Source organism: Lepisosteus oculatus, chromosome 2 (assembly GCF_040954835.1).
Source record: "Lepisosteus oculatus isolate fLepOcu1 chromosome 2, fLepOcu1.hap2, whole genome shotgun sequence".
Taxonomy (NCBI): domain Eukaryota; kingdom Metazoa; phylum Chordata; class Actinopteri; order Semionotiformes; family Lepisosteidae; genus Lepisosteus; species Lepisosteus oculatus.
Genome location: NC_090697.1, coordinates 8,434,060 through 8,454,378, shown reverse-complemented (window position 1 = coordinate 8,454,378; position 20,319 = coordinate 8,434,060). Strand labels below are relative to the sequence as shown.

The 20,319-nt window shown below is 38.9% G+C and overlaps 1 protein-coding gene across 1 annotated transcript; it reads left to right on the top strand.

Annotated features, from left to right (window-relative positions):
- The first annotated feature begins 8,553 nt into the window (after positions 1 to 8,553).
- Positions 8,554 to 13,382, top strand: cga (glycoprotein hormones, alpha polypeptide). The gene is made up of 4 exons (XM_069196527.1): positions 8,554 to 8,652; positions 9,776 to 9,877; positions 12,173 to 12,357; positions 12,797 to 13,382. The coding sequence occupies exons 2-4, from the start codon at positions 9,781 to 9,783 to the stop codon at positions 12,872 to 12,874; spliced, it is 360 nt and encodes a 119-aa protein (XP_069052628.1). The 5' UTR covers positions 8,554 to 8,652; positions 9,776 to 9,780; the 3' UTR covers positions 12,875 to 13,382.
- The last annotated feature ends 6,937 nt before the right edge of the window (positions 13,383 to 20,319 follow it).

Genomic DNA, 20,319 nt, shown 5'->3' with positions numbered 1-20,319 from the left:
CTTATCAATGATGCTTGAAATGATATTGGTTAAGTAAATAAGCAATGTTCGTAATTTAGTTTTCACTCATTCACAACATTCTTAATGAATATGAGGATAAGGAATCGTCCTCGAGTTTTCCCCAATAATGACACCAAAAAGTTATTCAAAAGTCATTTTCAGTCTGATATCGACTCTTGTCTACAGAGAAAGTTTCAGGACAGGTGAGAAAATAATGAAGAACCCTGGGGTTCCCAGTGCAGGTTTATTGTAAAATGTTTCCTTGCTTGATTGGTAGTGTTGTAACACACAAATAAGGTCTGGATCCCGAGATGAAGTTAAACAGATGAGTTTATTGCATGCAAGGAACAACAAAACCAAAGTATTGTTCAAAGTGCCGGTACAAACCTTTCAGTTTATAAACCCTTTCCTGCCGCTTCTGACGTAGCTCATTACTATGGTAATAGGGGAGAGGTCACGGTATTTGGACAGTTTCACAGACTTTGGCCAAATGGTCAGTGTTAGTTTTCCGTCCCTTTGGGGTTTCCTAGCTGGCATCTGGAATCCTTATCACTTATCCCCCTTTCCTGCCATAACTTCTAGCCTGTTACTTAGAAGTCCAGTCCTCATGCAGAAAGGAATCAGTTAACCCCTTCTTCACATCTTGTATCTTTCTTCAGTAGTGAAAAGTAAAAAATAGGTTACTTTAATTTCTTGGCTAGCAAACATTAAAACATGGATGTTGTTGTTAAAGGCAAGGAAGAAATATCAAAGCAACAGTGTGCATGCCCAGTGTCATTATGCTTATTGCATTAGTATATTCATACATATGAAAGGTATCGGCGTGCACACAGAGCTACTACTTGACAGGCTTAAACAGTCTAGCCAGCAGCTTCAAAACACAAACCATATTCACAGTACAAAACAGAACCTGAGTGTTCCAGTTAGATTATTGGAACCACAAATACATCAAATGCAGAAACTACTAACATAATATGTAGACAGATTGTGTTATTTCATTGAAAGGTTTACTTGGAAAGTCTTTGAAGAAAAAACAAAGGATCGGTTTAATGCTTGATAATGCGTGGGTTTATGTTTTCTGGTCTGTAATATGTTACAGGATTAACTTTGTAATGACTATTGTTGTTCCATTGCTTCCTACATTATTAAGATAAGGCAATTAGATTAACAGTATTCTTCATCAACATTACAGACTATAAAGTCTATAATATAAACTATAATAGTTAATGGACCTATTACTATGCCTACAAAAGGAGAAAACGTTTTGATATTGTTATTAGTGGAAAACCATGTTTGCACGTATGTATAAAAATAAGTCCATATGCCAGGTTACAAATGAGAGTGGACAATCTCAGCCCATCACCCTCATTGGCCCTCTAGTAGCTACGTAATCCAAGGATTTAATTAGTCCATTTACAAAACAGGGTGTCATCTTCCTTAAGAACATGGCTGTGTCGCTTTTTCCAAACAGGGACTGGCTTTTGTGGACAAATATGTCCCCCGTTCTCAGGTATTGTAACTGTATACTTTCACTTTCCCCTGGCCTCCACTTCTGTCTTCTGGTTTGTGTCTGAAGAAGGCCATTGGGATGACTTTGTCAAACCTCTTGAGGGTTTCGAATGCAGTACTTGAATCACGTCAGATCGTTGTCTTCTCGGTTCACTAACAAACATGCTCAGTGCATTTAGTCTGTCAGTGTAGGGCATTCCTTTAAGACAAACTGTGTTTGTTAATAATAATAATAATAATAATAATAATAATAATAATAATAATTGCTTACACTTATATAGCGCTTTTCTGGACACTCCACTCAAAGCGCTTTACAGGTAATTGGGACTCCCCTCCACCACCACCAATGTGTAGCATCCACCTGGATTGTTCCTGATTTCAGAACATCTTTCATGTTAAGTGTTGGCCAAAAAGTTAAAGAATATTTTAAATGTGGTCTTCACTTGTACAGGGTACAATTTTAACTTACCCTTCCTCGATTTAAAGTCTGCAACTTTAAATGTATATATCCTAACATTCTGTTTACCTTATTTCTTACTTCCCCAGATTGTCAGTATTTATGTCATCATAAACACTTTAGTCTTTACCATAGACAACCTCTGGGAGTTCCATGTTCCTACATTATATTTATAGTTTGTTATCATTATCTATATATAATTCTCTGAAAATGTTTGGCTACCCTTGAATTTTGCCTAAACCAGTTTGAAGATCAGTTCAGAGAAGGCAGATTAGACACATTCCTGGACTTAAACATATTCCCTGCACTGACAGGCTAAAATAACTTAACCTTTTCAGTGTTGAGTAAAGAAGACTCTGAGTGAGGAGAATTCAAGAAGGTTTGTTATGACAAAGTCAGCCTAGTGGACGTCTTCAGAATCAACAGTGAAACATGAACCAGTGGCACACATGGAAACTTGTGGACATGAAATTAAAACTAAGAAGAGGAAACACTTTTTTACCAGTGGGTTGTGGAAGTGGGGAGTAATCTACCCATGTTATTCAAGCTGATAACCTGGCTTCTTTCAAGAACCAGCTGGACAAGATCCATGCTCAGTTAGTAACAAGGAACCAGACAAGCTAGAAGGATTTCCACCATCTTTCCTGTCTCTCTAGAAAGTTGTGGATCCATCATGGCCATATACTGTATATCACACTCTGTTAGTCATGTTTCCCGTTACACCATAATACAGTAACTTCAAATTCTTACTTTTTTCCTAATAGTTCTGGCTATTGGGTGTTTCTGTTATAATCACAGAAGACTAAGTTATATATATGTTATAATTTTGAGGTCTTTTATGTTACAGAAGATGGTTAGCACCGTGGAAAAAAAATAACGTATTGTTTTTAAATGAGACAATATTGTCAGTCACTTTTGACAATAGTGTTTAAACAAGATAACACTGTGTCTTAAAATGATAATCATTGTGAAATATATGCAATAATATTGTCTCATGCAAAGTAGCATTGTCTATGAACAATTGAAGAATATTTTCAAACTCCTCTTTGTGCAAATGAAATAATCTGAAGGAGCACGTTACTGTCTTTTGTATACATGAAGCAGAAAACCCTGTCAGTGAGTATTAAAAGCATATAATTTCACCATATTTGTGAAAAGCAGAAATGAGATGGCTTTACAAACATATGTTATTCTTCATGCAAACTAGAGAAACGTAGATAGGTTGCTGCTTAGTCTTACATACTGAACACGATACTTTACAATGACTTGAAGATAACACCTATATAGCTTATTGCTACTGTTGCTGTTGTTTGATCATTCAAATGTGTCATCAGCATATGAAAGTTAATATTATGTTTTCGTATTATCCTACGTAGTGGCAGCATGTACAGAGAGAACAATATTGGTCCCAGCACTGATCCCTGTGGTACCCCAAATTGAACTGGTGACATTGACGAAGCAGTACAATTATAAGATATTTGAACATAATGAAATCGATTAGTTAAATATGAAGTAAACCGCTTAAGGACGGTTCCACATAAGCCAACCTCAAACCCAAGCTTGTGTAACAAAACAGAGTGGTCAACAGCGGGGGAAAGTAAGTTTGTGCGCATTTTGCAGGGTTACACATTGTCAGGAAGTATAGACCCACAGTTCCAACAAAGATATCGGTAGATTGTATGTGCTGTCATTACAAAAAAACATACTGTGCTAAAATGCAAAATCATCTTGTTTGAAAGCAAAAAACATTATTTTTATTTGTCTGTGGTGCTAATGGGCTTACGTAGTATGTAACACCTCACAATACACTTTTTAATTGCTTTTTATGTCTAACCCCTACACGTTGTTAAATTCTTGTTCCATCTACATTAGGTCTAAATGCTGTTTTTGATGTACAGTGCAGTATCCCAACCCCTTAAATCTTCCCTGTGTCTTCAGAATGCTGCATAATATTGTAGCGTTTTCAAGTTCCCACAGGGCAAAGGACAAGTGGAGACGAAATAGCAAACCAAACGACTACTTTATTCTACCATTGAAACCACACAAAAATCAAACACTGGATATACACACACATGACGAGACCGACGTACACATCGTTAGGGTGGTAACTCATTAACAACAGGCTATACACTTATAAAGCTACACAGGACACTAAAACTACTATAACACTATTTACATATGCAGGGTCAGCTGCTGGTCATCGTGCGGACCCTCAGACTCCCCCCCCCCCCGCTTACAACTCCCAGCCTGCTTCGCGGTACCATGAGTGCCTAGGTGCGCTTCCTCCTCACCACCGGGAGAGGGCGTTACAATATTGTAACGACCGCGGGTTTCGGTACAGAATGGAGCAGCCGTAGGACTCAGGAAAGGGGTTAAACAACACATTAATTAACCGGAACCGTTGACAGGGACAGAGATTACAGCGCTACATCCACACCAACACAAATGAGAAGGGAAGAGCCCGCCTCACTGACTCCGCCTCCTCATAGCCCGGTTCCCCAAGTCCCGCCCCAGGCTCTGTTCCCAGCCTGCCTTGCGTAAAGGGGACCGAGCAGCCTTTAAAGCGCCCCACATTGCGCTACAATATCCACCACTAGTTTTATCTTAGTCACCATCCGTATCTATTAGCCGTTTAATTGCCTGCTAAAGCATTAACTGCAGTAACTACTACTTCTCGTATTCTGTTTCTAATAATTCTGCCATTTAAGTAGAAGCAGAATAATTACGTGGCTCATTGACATTGAATTTTTCCCTCGGGAAATTTTTCGCTTTTTGTTTCAACTCTGTGTGTGTGTCTCCAGGAAACAGGCGGAGGGAGGCCTAGAAAAACCATAACACATTTTTTCACAGCTCTTACTGGTGTGAAGTCTGAGAATTGTACAATTCCATAGCAACTACATCAGAAGCCGGGGATTCAATGTGCACTTACACCGAACAAGGTGTAAGGTGAACAAGTCAAAATAAACAGAGATTGCATCAATGTCTGGTGTGAGAAAAAGCAGGCAGACTCAATCTCCTTCATAACTCTCTCACCTCTTGTTTACCAGCTGCCTGGTTTAAAACAATATGCTTCCACATCTGGTCTTGGAAGCTGTGCCTGGTTGCATCTAAAATGGGGACAAATCTAGTTTATTTTAATATCTCTAGCCTGATGCATCACAACCTATAGAGTGACTCAAAAACATTAAGATTCAGCAAGTGACACCCTGTGTTCTAAACACACTGAATCACACAAAGCTAGAGTCCACCTGTGCCCAAATACTGAATCCAAAACCCTGTCTTCAGATCTGCTTTGTTTTTCTCTGGTCTCTTTTTTGGCTCTGTTTCCATTACCATGGGCATTGAGCACCTTATAGCATCCACCACATCTATTTAACTTTACTTCCCTTTTCATAAAGCTAGAAAGTAATTGGATTCTTCTCTATTCATATTCCACAGTATCAGATTTAGCATCCAGATTAGTGTTTATATGGCAACAGGCAATATTTGAGAGCTGTCTTAGTAGGAAGCATCTTGCAACCAGATTCTTCTTCATTTACTTTGCCAGTCTGCGATTCATAAGTGCAGAGAGACTAATTCTCTTCATTATGGGATTAGAATGTTTTCTTCCTGTTTTACGGTACCTTTCTTTTAGCCATCTCGCCGAACTAGAAACACACTGCATATACAATACTGTCCAAAAGTGTGGAAAACACCAGGTACAATGAGACAGAGCAGGAAAAAAAATCCTTTTAATCCCTTGACTCACACATATTGTGCATCCAGAACTTGCAGACACTAATGACACCTAGAATGTCCCAATTTTCCTAGGAAAACTTTCCTATGTCAAACAGAACTTTCATTGTACTAAATATTTTGTTTTCCCTCAAAACATGTGTGTTTTCTCCTCGATAGTAAAACTATTCAAAATCTATCTTATCATGAGAAATGAGTTAATAAACACATATTTCCCTGTTACTTATCTTTCCTAGAATAAGGAGGATGCATTTAACTACAATCACACTTATGAGACAACTCCCTCATCTGCACTATTTCTGCAACCCACCTCGAAATAGGACACAGTTGTTTCAAGGAGAAAGTTGCAAAACTATTGTATTACAACAGAAACCTACTGGCATGAGCCATGAGCAAGATGTCTTTTGTCCTTTGTCTTATCTTTCTTGTGGCTCTTAATTGCCTATTGATTTTACTGTAAAACACATTGTGATTTTAAGGTGCATTAGTAAGATTCTAATTTGTTGAGTGCGATAAAATGTATAAAAAGTTACCACAATGTACAGCACACTTTAACATAACTGAGGTCAAGTCAAGGTAACTGGCTGCCCTACATCTTATAATCCATATGCTGTATGATGAGCAATAAGTCACGTCTTCCCATAAAAGGCTGCAGTAACCCAGAGTCAATTCCTGAAGCACACTGCACAATTCCTGATGCACATTAGAAGGGATGCTAAGTCTTTTAAGTTTTCCAGATGTACTATTTCATAGGTTAATGTAACACAGCACTTTGGCACTGAGCTAGTTACAGAAGGGCAAAATCACTTCCCTGGGTCCTGGACAGCATTGAGTTCTCTAGCACCAGGATACAAAGAAAGAAAACCTGCTTCTTAATAGAAAAAGAATGGATATTATACAGGATTAATATCCCTTTCTAAAGAGATGGATGCTCACAGGTACACAGGACCCAGTTCCCTTTCTCTAACAATGCATCACTAACATAGGAGGGAATGTCTTTATCTTGAAGATTTCACATTACATGAAATCAGAATCCCGGGAAATAAGACACAGGGTCGTGTGGAGTAATGCTCTGGTCTCCAGGAGTGATCAGAACAGGGATTTCTCGCACGGCTCAAGCTTTAAAGGAAGAGGAGAAAAATGGATGATGACAATGATGTTTCTCTTCTTCTTGTCTCTTCCTTAATTTCTCCCCTTTTTTTATTTTGTGTCCTAGTGTCCCTCTATTTATGCTGCAGTTCCTTTCTTTGGAGGTTGGCTAGCAACATCCCTAGGAGTAGTCATTGTTGACCATTTGTGGTTTAATCTAGAGGTTCTAATGATTTACCCAGGTGTTACAGTAACTACCCAGAGAGTAAATCACTGTGGTTGATCGCCTGTGTCTTACCTTGTATTTTGTATTTATTTGGGCATAGATAGCTACACCTCAGTCTTGCCCACATCCCCTCTACACAGTCTTCAGAAAATGTTCTGAATTCTCAGATTGCAAGTGGCATGTAATTGAGGGAATGTGTGTGTTTGATCTCTGAATTGGTTGATATTTACTAAGGAACAAACAGAAAGTGTGAATGGTCCAGTAGGGCAGATGTAATGACCGGAGTACCATAGGGGTTCTGTATTAGGACCACTGTTCTACCAAACTTAGAAACTTTATTTATATAGACTCTAGATTTGGCAACATGAGTAAAATAGTGAAATGTGCATATAATAGAAAAGTAAGGATTAGCAAACACTATAAATACTGCAGTGTAAAAAACAACATTCCTAAATGTTTTTACAAATTCACAACTAGGCAAACACCTGGAGGATCACATTTGATGAAGACGAGAGCAGAGTGCTACAGTACATACTGTATTGGTGGCAAAATTAAACTCTAGCAAGTAGGGGAAAACTGAGTTTGAAAAACAGATCTGGGAAAAAGACTTGGGTATGTGGACACGTCATTTTAATCATCTAGATAATGTAGGGAAAGGGGCAAGCAGATTATAGACCATATACGTAGTTAAAAGAGTAGAAATGGAATCCAGGGCTGTTGTGCTCACAATGCACTAGTAAGAACACATTCAGAATACCAAACACAATTTTAGCAGCTATAATGCAGAAAAAAAGGTATTGCACCCAAGAATCAGTCCCAGACTCAAAAGAATGACCTGACAGTAGAAACTATTGCTTCTGCCTAATTGTAGGCAGAAATCCTCAGATCACTTAACTACTAAGCATCAAAAGATCTAGATGGAATCTTATTATGATTGCAAAAAATAATGATGCATTTGCTCTAGAATGTTTGTTTCAGGACATATTTTTACAGTTTCTTTCTCACACAATAATATTTTTTTTGGGGGGTGGCTGTTGGGGAGGGGGGGGCTTTTAAGAAAATGTTAACAATACCATAACAATAAAATGTGATATTTTTGAGTGTGTAAAACTAAAAGTTCATGGCCTTTTCGAGCATCAGATCAACCAACGGTCAGTAGTACCCCACTTTTGCCATGAATGCACTGGGCTTTTAGACTGTATCAGTAGAAATAGACGACATAAAAGCTTCAGCTGTCTGGAGGTGATGTTTTATTTTTAAAAGTCGCAACTAATCTAATGAAATGTTCCTTACCAGCAAATATATTTGTACTCCTCAGCAATAATTGATCAGTTCCATCCTTAAAACCTTGATTAACTACAATTATAATGAGAAACCTGTTTTGGAAAAACAAAGCATTGATGTTATTATGGCATGTGTGCTTTTTCCAGTCTGGAGACATCAAGGATGAAAAGTGATACAAAAATCACACGGATCAGTGGTAAGACCTCAAAGCTTTGTCTAATCCCAAGGGCATATGTAGCCATGGTTTTGGACATATAAAGCCTCACTGCTCTTCAGTCTGAGTGATCTCACAGAGAGCAGCACAGAAGTTATTGATCTGAAGTGAAGCGCAGGAAGTCTCCAGCTGAAAAAGGTAAAATGCTTTTTGGAAAACAATGAAATTGATTTGGACATTTTATGAACATGTAATCGTTCTAATTTTTTTTTCTTTACAGAGTGCACTGTTATAAATGCTGATTCCAAAATGGAAACAAACAGCATTTTTTTCTCTGACCTAAGGCTTTCCAAGCACTCAAAAGATCTGTCTGAAGCATGATGCGATCTGTGCACACTAATCAAAAACTACTTTTTTTAAGTGCATGAATTCGATTAGTCATTAAATTGATGAGAGTTCTTTAATCGGAAGTTATTTTTAGTATTTTTTTTATAATTGGTAAATACGTAAGAATTAGATATCTAACTTTTACTACATAAAAATCTTTCAGTGCCTGGAATATGTTCTCTAGATCTATTTTCATCAAAAGGTATAAATGTAAAGACAATATTAAACAAATTGATTGTTTCACATTAAGACTGCATTAATGGCCAGATTCTCTCAGAGATTCAGTAGAAGAGTGTTACTGACAGTTTTGTGTAGTGAATCATCCAGCCTGCTTTGACAAATTAAGTTTTCATGTTATTTTTAATCACAGGGAATCAAATTAAAAAATATTTAATGGATTTACAAAAACAAAGGGCCTTCGGAAACAAAAGGAAAGTTCTTAGCCTAATTTTAGCGGTGTATTATCAGCACTCTTTGGCAATATATTGGATCCAGCTTTGTTGATGTGCAGGTCTGAAGTTTTTGCAAGCATGATGGTAGCTCTCAATCATAATTAGGGAGTTCCGTTTGATTTTTCTTTTATTGCCACGTTCCCTCATGGAAAGGCCTTTTCCAGCCAAAACAACTGGAAAGCCCTATGTCTGTGCATTAGAGCTCACTATTTAAAATCACTCTGTTTCTTTTTCCCCCAACTGAATCTCGGCACAGATACAGGAAAAAGTACACCTGAGAGTCTAAGAAACAGGAGGAAATCTCAGTAAAGACGGGTGTTTTCATTAAAAAAAGAAGGGCAATTATATGCTCACAGAAATACCTACTGTGTGGAGATACACTGTGCGAGTCTCTCTTTCTTCCTTATTAAGTTTGAAGAAACAGCAAGGGGGCATTTATAAATTAAAAGGTCAGTAATTACCATTTATCTGCACCCTTACAGAGAGGATGACTTGCGACCGGAAATCTCTTGGAGTGTCCCTGGTTGTGTTGTCAGTGATGTTTCACATTTTATATTCTTATCCAAACGGAGAGATGACACAAGGCAAGTTCTTTCTTTCATGGCGATAACATGACGTGTTGTTTGACGTGTGCCGATTTTTAATTCTCTTTTATATTTGAAAATTATATTTTAACCTTATTATTATTTTATTATGATGATGGTGCAGGGTCAACGAATGAATTCAAGTAAAATGTTTTATGTGCGTTGTAAAAAAAAAGTTTGTGATTTGCATTAGACACTGCCTCAGAAAAACTGATGGTGGAATATCATAACTCCAAACTCAACTTCTGGGGGACGCGTGTCTGCGAATTCTCACTCCACTGAACTTGTAATCGTTAGTGTTAACTGATACCCAGGCTTGTTTAGGCTTATCCTTTCTGCACTCAGTACTTGCTTTCCAAAACACTCTACTTCCAGTATAGAACCTTATATCTCTCCACAGCTGACTAAGCATTTCTTTCCCTTATTTCTGTCTAAACAGGTATCAATTTGATGATGACTTTATGACAAACAGACAAGTGAGGATGATACTTATCGAACATCCAAACAATGAGCTTTTTTAACTTCTGCAGAAGGTCAGGTTATTAAATCTCAGATAACACACTGTGTTAAGGCGAATAAGGCGAGCCCTGTTACTCAGAAATCATTACAGGGTTGATATGAATAACAATGTAATGCTCAAAGAGCAGAAAGCAAAATTAATAATATGTCAAATAGTAAATTGAAATAAACTAGCTGTAAATTAAGAACTCATCTGAAATGAATACCAGGAGGCACAGGATTCCCCAGTCCAGGGTAAGGGAAAACTCGTTCAATTGTTGTGATTTTCTATTCCTCAATGTGAGTTTTGAAGTTTCTGCACTGTTCAAGGTTCCTTTCAAAGTTCTTTGGAAAATCTCTTCACAAAATAAGATTATACAGCACCATGTCCTTGCTTCCTATCACCCAGCTAAGCAATTTACTTTCACAGGCAGTCATTATGCTGAAATTCCAAACTGAATGAAGCACTATTTTTTAAAGCAAAGGTATATAGTTCACTGGTGAAGCTCATCAAAGTAACACAGTAACATTTGTTTTTACTCTTTACCTTCTAAACAAAGAATCTGCTTTGATGGGGAGCTATTAGAAGTAGTTTGTTCAGTATTGAAAATTTAAAGAAAACATCTTATGTTTAAGCTGAATTGAATGTCTAGAGTCGGCTGCCACAAATTTAGTTAGACAATCCCACACGTAATCCATTAGTAAGAGTGTAACTTGAATCTGTAAGTGATGCTGAAGTTATTTAGGTCATTTTATGACTTTGCATTACTTTTATAAATACTGTATATTATTTTTGATACCAGCAAGTACAGATTTTCATTGTTTGGCTAAGGTTCTCTTAACAAAACAAAAAAGAAATTGTTGTGTGTTACTATACATACAGTAGTAATGTCAACTGTTTTAAAACCTTTACAGAATCTGTTAGATTACTGAAAACATTACTGGGTTTACTCCAGAAATCTGGAAACCCTACTCCCCTATTAATGGTAGTCTCCTATTTAAAAATATGTACTGAAAGTCAGCTTAATCTATGATAATTCTACAGTTTTCCAAATATAATTTGCGTGATGGGCTGAATTTAGGAGTTGACAAACAAACCATGGATATAATTGTAATTTGTTTAAAATACTGTATACGAAAGATGTTAATAATTCAAGTGCATTAACCTGAAGCCTTTCCTCTAATAAGGAAACTCTAGATCCGAAAAAATCTTAGTCTAGTTGTTGAAGACATCCCAACAATGTACAGCTCATTTCAGAAACCAGCTGCTATTTCCTGCATGAGTTCACTTTCCCCCATATCACATATGTACAATATTGAAATAAGAACATTTACAGTCTGGAAACAAAACGAAATACTATAACAGCAAGTATTGGGTTTTGGGTTATGCAAATACAGTAAGTTCCTCTTCAAAATTCAGACACTGAAAAAATCCTCTATCTATGAAAGCTGTAGGTAAAGCTTAGGCGGGATTGTCACTTAGAGGCATTTAGTCATAATCACACAGGTGGTCGCTCTGCACCATTGGCTCCTCATTGGCTTTCATAAATAGCCTTTTAAAATGCCTTTTAAAATATCCCATAGTTTTCCTTTCAAATGTCCCAGTTCTACAGTTTTTGCAGGGGGACATTTATTTTGAAACCTGTAAAAATACATTTGTGAAGGGAATATGAAAGCTAAGTTGAAGACAAAAGTGTTAAAAGCCTCATAGAGAAAGGTAGGCTTATAAAGGCAGTTCAAGAGAGACAAGGGACACATTTTGGCATACAGAAAGTGAAACTGACGATTTTAAAACAGGCTGCCAGGAATGCAAACTGAAGAAAAACGAGTACTTCTCACGGCCTGGGACTCCTATCTACCAGTGTATGGGCTGCTGCTTCTCCAGAGCTTACCCCACTCCAATGAGGTCCAAAAAGACCATGCTGGTTCCTAAGAACATCACATCTGAGGCAACATGCTGCGTGGCGAAAGAAGTCAAGAGGGTAAGAGCCTTCTTTTTCACCGACGTACTCCAGCGAGAGGTAAATACGGGAAATAACAGAATCACTGCTTAAGAATTACTGTAACACTTAGGCTTTTATGTTTTGGTAAACAGCTTAGCCCTCTGCCAGATGTGGAACCAGTATCTCGTTTCAGAACAAAGATTTACTGCTGGGTAAATCTTGCTCTTTCGATTGCGTAAAAGGTTTTGAATTCCTTTTTTTTTTATCAGCACGTCTCTAAGCTTTCGTCCAGTATCACAGTACAATCCTGTACACTCATGAAAGTGTACGCATGCAGACGTTGATCTAAAAAAAAATGGTTGGATTTTTTTTTTTCCAAAAGCGTTTTGTGTGTTTCATTTTAAATCTTTCATCTGGAATTTGTTTCCTGAGTTCACTGAAGCCTGACTGACACTGGGCTGTTGACTTGTTTTCCTAGATTGTCATGATGGACAACATGAAGCTGGAGAACCACACTGACTGCCACTGCAGCACCTGCTACTACCACAAGGTCTAGTCCACAAAGAACACAACAAACTCTAACGGATGTGCTTTACAAGTGGCGCAAAGCTTGGAGATTCAATTTCCACCAAAAAAGCAAAACCTTCTTAGCCTGGCTGTTTTAAAGAACCGTTATTTTCTCTGAATGAAGGTAAAAAAATCTAAAAATAAATATTTTTAAAAGATTAAGCTAAAGTCTGTCTTGTGGGCATTTTGGCCTTTTCTCCATTATGCATCTGTCTAATCAATATTTCCACAATCATTAATAAATGTCTGTATGTGCTCATTTTTGCTTCAACAATCAGACGTTTGTTCAAAAAATTACCAAGCTTCTCCAGAGACATAGTGGTGAAGGAGGGGCACTCATGTAAGTTAAAATAAATAATTGTACCAGCTAAGTCACAAAAGTCTGCATTTTCTGTTGATTTTTAATTATATTCTGAAAATTCACTCAACTTCCTTTGTAAATGTTGCTCTAAATTGTGCTAAACCAAATAAAATTGTATTTAAAATATGAAAATAAATATGTTAAAGTTTTTCCTTGAAAACATATTGCATTATGTACAGTACACAAAGTTCAAAACTGTTATAAGGAACTCAACTTAATTTACAAGCAGACAATGTATTTCTTTTACAAACACAGGTGATTCACCAAAATCAAAAACAAAAGCAAAAGAAAAGTGTTTTGATACAGAGTGCAAAAACATCAGAAATACACTACGAAAACTCTCAAATCAAAAACACAACCACACAACACAGATCTGTGCCTCAACTATCATGAAACGGTAAAACTTTACAAACACACACTGAAAAAGAAAAGAAACACATACAAAAACAAATGACTTTCAGAAATCACTAAATCAGAACTGTTTCTGGGAGAAGTGGAACAATTTAAATAAATCAAAACCAGAAGAATTGGCCATCCAAAATGGAACAATCTGGCAAACATACTTTGAAAATCTCTATCAAAAGCTCTGCAAACAGATGAAAATCAATCATACCAAAACACCATATACTGTATGAAAAACACTTAATTTTGGAATTGGCTATCAAAGACAACCAAAACCCCTTAGACTCCTCAATCACTGAGCAGGAGCTACTGGACAAACTCCAGGCCCTCAGACCACGCAAAGCCTGAGGCCAAGATGGAGTAAACAATGAGATGCGGAGACACAGTAGCAAACAAGCCCCGCTCAAACTCTTCAATCTCATCATGACAGCCGGATGTTTTCCCGAGGCCTGGAACCAAGGACTGATCACGCCCATCTATAAGAGTGGAGACAGACTCGATAACAACAACTACCGGGGCATCTGTCTGAACAGTAACCTGGGGAAGGTATTCTGCAGTATCCTGAATACACGAATACTGCCCTTTCTTACCGAACACAGTGTCTTGAGCAAGAGTCAGATTGGCTTCTTACCAGATCACCACACATCTGATCACATTTACACCCTACACATACTGATCGACATACATGTCCACCAAAAAGGCAAAGGAAAATTTTTTATCTGCTTTGTCGATTTCAAAAGAGCATTTGATTTGATTTGGCATGAAAGATTGTTTTATAAACTACTCCAAATTGGCATAGGGGGCAAAGTGTATGACATAATTAAATCAATGTATTCAGAGAGCAAATGTGCAGTGAAAATTGGAAAAAAAAGGACCAAATTCTTCACCCAAGGCCGTGGGGTGAGACAGGGCTGCAGCCTGGGCCCAACACTGTTCAATATCTACAGTATATCAACAAATTAGCAGGAATGTTGGAACAGTCTGCAGCTCCTGGTCTCACACTACACGACACAGAAATCAAGTTCCTGCTCTATGCAGATGACCTGGTCCTGCTGTCTCTCACAGAACAGGGGCTGCAGCAGAACCTGGCACTGCTGGAGCAGTACTGTCAGACCTGGGCGCTGACAGTCAATCTGGACAAGATCAGAGTTATGGTTTTCCGGAAGAAAGCCAGACCAGTACAAATTCACACTCAACAACAACACATATACACAGCTACACATATCTCAGTCTCACCATCAGCTCATCAGGGAGTTTTGACCTGGCAGTGAAGGCACTGAGGGAGAAGGCACTCAGGGCTTTCTACGCAATAAGAAGTAGGCTCTTCAACATCAACCCACCAACAAGAATCTGGCTCCAAAAATCCAACCCATTGCCCTATACAGCAGTGAAGTGTGGGGTCCCCTCACAGACCAGGATTACACTCAATGGGACAAACACCCCACAGAAACTCTGCACACGGAGGTCTGTAGAAACATCCTCCATGTGCAGAGAAAAACACCTAACAATGGGTGCAGGGCCGAATTAGGCCAGTACCCACTATTGATAAACATACAGAAAAGAGTATTAAAGTATTGGGTACTATTAAAAAACACCGACCAAAATTCCTTCCACCACAAAGCCCTGCTGAGCCAAGAGCTGAGCCCAAAACAGAGCTGCTCCTGAGGCTCACTGACCCAAGCCACACCGACACTAACCAGTGTCACACACACACAAACACAACATAAACTGGAATGCTACAGAACCCTAAACAGACAATACATACTAGCCGAATATTTGCCCAAGATAAGAAACAGCAAAACAAACAGACCCTGAAAAGTACAGACTCAGTGACCACAGCCTGGCCATAGAAACTGGGCGACACAGGCAGACCTGGCTGCCCAGAGAGGACAGACTGTTGTCACAGCCTGAGGAACAGTGAGCTAGGTCTAAGTCTGGAGTGACAATAACAGTAGCCAACTGTATCCCTATCTTTCCTTCTTAATAAGGTATTACTGCCCCCAATAATAAACAAGAGTCTAACCAGACCACCAAATCCATACAAACACCCAAAGAAGAAAGGGAAACCTAACTGGAACTCCTCCGTCTTTGCTGAATCCATGACTCTTGTAATTTCATAGCACAATCACATCAGTGCCATCAATTTTTCCAAATCACCAAAAAAAATCATGAGTAAGACCTCGCTCTTGCAAACTGCAAGGCAAATTCCTGAATGGATAAGAGCACACCTTGTGAAACATGTCAACAGAATCAGAGCATGTTTAAGGGAGTCAGCTGCCACATTGAATGAAATACTGTAAATTTAGGGGGACAAAAAGAGTCTCTGAGGTCTCAGTTCCCAGTGAGAAAAGGGCACATTTTAAGGAATGTTGTACACACTCACAAAAATGACATCTGTTGATTTTGTCTTTTGCACTTACACATCCACAGTGACATGTAATGTGAAATATGACACTATGACCTGTATAGAATCAGTAAAAAAGAAAAAGAAATACTCCCCAAAATGTTTTTAAGAATTTATAAAACATTACTTTGAAATACTTATTCTGAACCTTTGTAAATTTCCCCAAAAAATGTTTTTAGAAAATGAAAAGACACCTCATATACCAAACAAGTAATTATAATGTAATCTAAAGAAATGGACAACTTTCAGTTAACGTTAGTCTATAACATGCAAATTCCCTATTAGGTTAGAAAACACTTCATCCAAATTTTTTAAATAAAATAGTGCTTAATAGTCACTTAATAAACTCTCCTATATATGCAACTGTGTGAAAGAAACACTCAAAATAATGTCATTTCATTTTGAAGGTGAAGTCTGTCATTTTAAGTGCTACTCAGTTCTGAGACATTAGCAGTCAGGAAAACAAAAAACTTGAGCTTAATATGATGATTTTAGATTTAATTTAGAAGGACACATAAAACTACTCGTGATACACTCATGCTTCTGTCCGGTTAGAGGACTAATTTTACAATAGGTCCACACCAGAGTGTAATCAAGCAGCTGGATCTGGAGTGTCGATTATGCTTAGTCCACTAGAGGGCATCTTAGAATAAGTCCAAAGGCAGAGTGTTACGCCAAGGCGTCCACAAACAGGTTGGACCCTTTGTGAAGCGAGTGTCTGAGAAGGCAAACAAGTCCGAGAGGCGTAGTCCAAAAGAGCAAAATCCTAGAGTCGAAAGGAGAGGTCAAAATCCAAGTAAAATTTCCAGGAAAGGGCTGGTTGAGAGTAAAGCAAGCAAGCAGCAAACTGGCTAGCTTGTGACTCAAAATACCGAGCAAGAAAGTGTGGGAACAAGGAGTTTAAATAGGGAAGAAAAAGGGACATGATTGGAAAATGAGGTAACGAGTGCAATTAATGGGGCCAGATGTGGTGGAAGACCGTAACACAGAGGGAGGTAATAAGTTTCCACTTTGGCATGAGGTTGTGAGAGGAATGGACTCCAGCAGACTGCAATCTGATTCCTGTATACAAAATTTCAACGCTCAACAGGTGTGGTAAATTAAAAGTGTAGGATATACTGTTAAAGTCTCAAGGTGAGAATCCGACTGTAGTGGAAAACGTTTAGTCTTGCAGTTGAACAAAATATAGCCCAACTGTTGCTGTGTCAGTGGGTGCTAACTTTCCTTGTTTGAGAAACATCCCTGGCCAAATAGGATCAGCCAAACAGATTCCAGCCTTAAGGGGAAATGATAAAGTGATAAAAACCCCAAAATTGTCTTACTTTTATCTCTGAAATACTTTATTTCATCTGTTACTCTTTTTTTGCTGTTGTAAAGCAAAAAAAACTTTATTTTAATATTATGTGGGAAATGGGAAGACCAGCACATAAGGGACGTAAGTCAAAGTGGGGTTGGTCGGGTGTCAACCCCAGTTCCATATTTCCCATAATAAAAAGGGGGAACAGGTTGTGTGTAGATCCTATACTCCTATACCGCCACGCAACCAGGTTAGTTAGTTCCACCAAACAGAGCCACAGCTCATCCTGGTTTCCTGTAGTGCTACGCAGACTAGAGAGCATGTGACTTCTGCCACCTGGATGGGATGCTGGTCAATTTTGGGGATTACCCCCCACCCAGCAAGTGCTGGTCCCTAATCATACAGCTGGGTGAACAGGAGCAAAGTACCTCTCTTAAAGGTGCATTCGGTCAGCTATCAGTCCACTAGCCTTACCCACTGTGCTACCAATGAGAACATCAAATTGTTCCAAACTAATTTATTTTAAAACCTAACCACTGTTATTACAAACCGGACTTTGCAGTTAGTGTTGATGCATTCCACAGATAAAAATGGTAGACTAAATCTGGTCTGTGCTTTCTGTCCTGGACGGCTGGGGTACACAAAGGATATTTGTAAGTTCATCAGGGTCAGTTCTTTACTGCTTTAAATCGATCAATTTAATAATTTAATAATAATTTCTCCCCACACCACAGGTACTGGTGCTTTGAAGAAGAAATCTGCAGACACATCAGCTCTGTGGGTCAAGGATTGTCCATGGCTGACTGAGATCATTGGCCAGCAGCCATATCACTCTGTAACTCACAACTGGCAGCCCACTGAAGCTAAGAGGTGTGAGCCTGGTCAGTACCTGGATGGGAGACCTCCTGGTAAAAAATAAGGTTGCTCTGGAAGAGGTGTTAGTGGGAGCAGCAGGGGGTGCTCACACTGCGGTCCATGTGAGTCCTAATGCCCCCGTCACTATACTGTAAACAGGCACCGTCCTTCGGATGAGACATAAAATCGAGGTCCTGACTTTCTGTGGTCATGAAAAATCCCAGGGCGTCTCTCGAAAAGAGTAGGGGTGTACCCCGGTGTCCTGGCCAAAGTTCCCACCACCACCAATCATGGCCTCCTAATAATCTCCATCTATGAATTGGCTTCATTATTCTGCTCTCCTCCCCACTGATAGCTGGTGTGTGGTGAGCGTTCTGGCGCACTATGGCTGCCGTCGCATCATCCAGGTGGGGCTGCACATTGGTGGTGGTGGAGGGGATCCCCATTACCTGTAAAGTGCTTTGAGTGGAGTGTCCAGAAAAGTGCTATATAAGTGTAAGCAATTATTATTATTATTATTATTATTATTACTAATTATTATAAATGAAGAAGAACAGGGATTATAATGAGCACCCAACTCATTATATAATCTTAATATGTCCTCTGTTAACTGTCCATGAACTTAAATGTTATCCATAAAAAGGTGATAAAAAACTAACAAATTGTCTTACTTTTATCTCTGAAATACTTTACTTCATCTGTTACTCTTTTTTTAATGTTGTAAAGCAAAAAACCCTTTATTTTAATATTATGTATCGTTAATCCTTTAGTCTCAATTGCAATATGTTTTGGCATTTCTAATATACCTTAACATTTTTGTTTGCCATTCACTGTACTCATTTTCCTGAGCTGGATCTACTTAAAGTGCTTTGTTTTTCCTTATACTTTATTATAAATTATGTGATGCCAAGAAAGGACATATTCTTGAGGGGCCACTACTTTCCTCAAGGAATCATAGATTGTGCTCACTGACACAGTCATATTATACTGTACATGGTACCTGAAAACAAAACAAGCCGTTAATTTAAAGACTTGTGCGTGGCTGTGTCTGTGAGTAGGGCCCCATCTCAAACCTGTGCCCCTGTTGTGAACTGTCCCATGTGGCATCACAATGATTAAATTAACCATCTGTGCCACTGCCTTCCTGATTCAACATACTTGTAGAATAAATTGATTCTATGCAAATCTTGAAGCGGTTGCCATCCCTTTCCTATTGATTCAGTATCTATCCTGTCCCATTCTACTTTTCTTAATCTGTCTCATTCTTTCATAGTCTGCTTTTCTGAAACTGTGAACCGTTGTTTCAAACTTGACATATGTAAAGCATACTTTAAAGCATAACGTTGGAGGTAATAATATTGTAGCGCCCATGTGGGGCGCTGTAGCCATGCGCACGCAAGGCAGGCTGGGAACGGCGGCTGAGGGGCGGCACTGACTGCCCGTATACAGTGGGACGAGGGCTGGAAATGCCCTCTTTCCTCTTGTGTCTGCGTAGGAGTGGTGCAGTGCTGTATCTCCCCTGTCCCTTTAATAAATGCCTTGCCAACCCGCGTCAGGGCCTCCGCCTGTTTCTTTCCAGCGGCGAACCCCGGGAGCGTTACAATATATTTAAATTTCATATCATAGGCATGGTGGTGAAGAGGTTAACATTGCTGCCTTGCAGTGCTGGGGCCCTGAGGTAAAATCTAGACCTGGGATCCTATCTGTGTGAAGTTTTGTATGTTCTCCCCATGTTCAAATGGGTTTCCTCCGGGTGCTCCCGTTTCTTCCCACAGTCCAAAGACATCTCTTAGGTTAGACTCTAAGGTTAATTGTCAAAATTGACCCTTCTGTGAGTGTGTATCTGCCCTGTGATGGAGTGGCGTCCCATCCAGGGTGTACCTTGCCTTGTGCCTGTTGCTTGCCTGGATAGTCTCCTACTCCCACAGCTCTGAATTGGAAAAAGCAGATAGAAAAATGGATGGGGTATCCTAGACATTCTCTAGACCGAGACATTTGACATCCTAGGGAAAGATTACATGAGAACATAAGAAACGTCACAATTAAGAGGAGACCACTTGGCCATCTAGGAGACCACCTAGCCCACGTGGTAGTTAGTAGTTAATTGATGCAAGG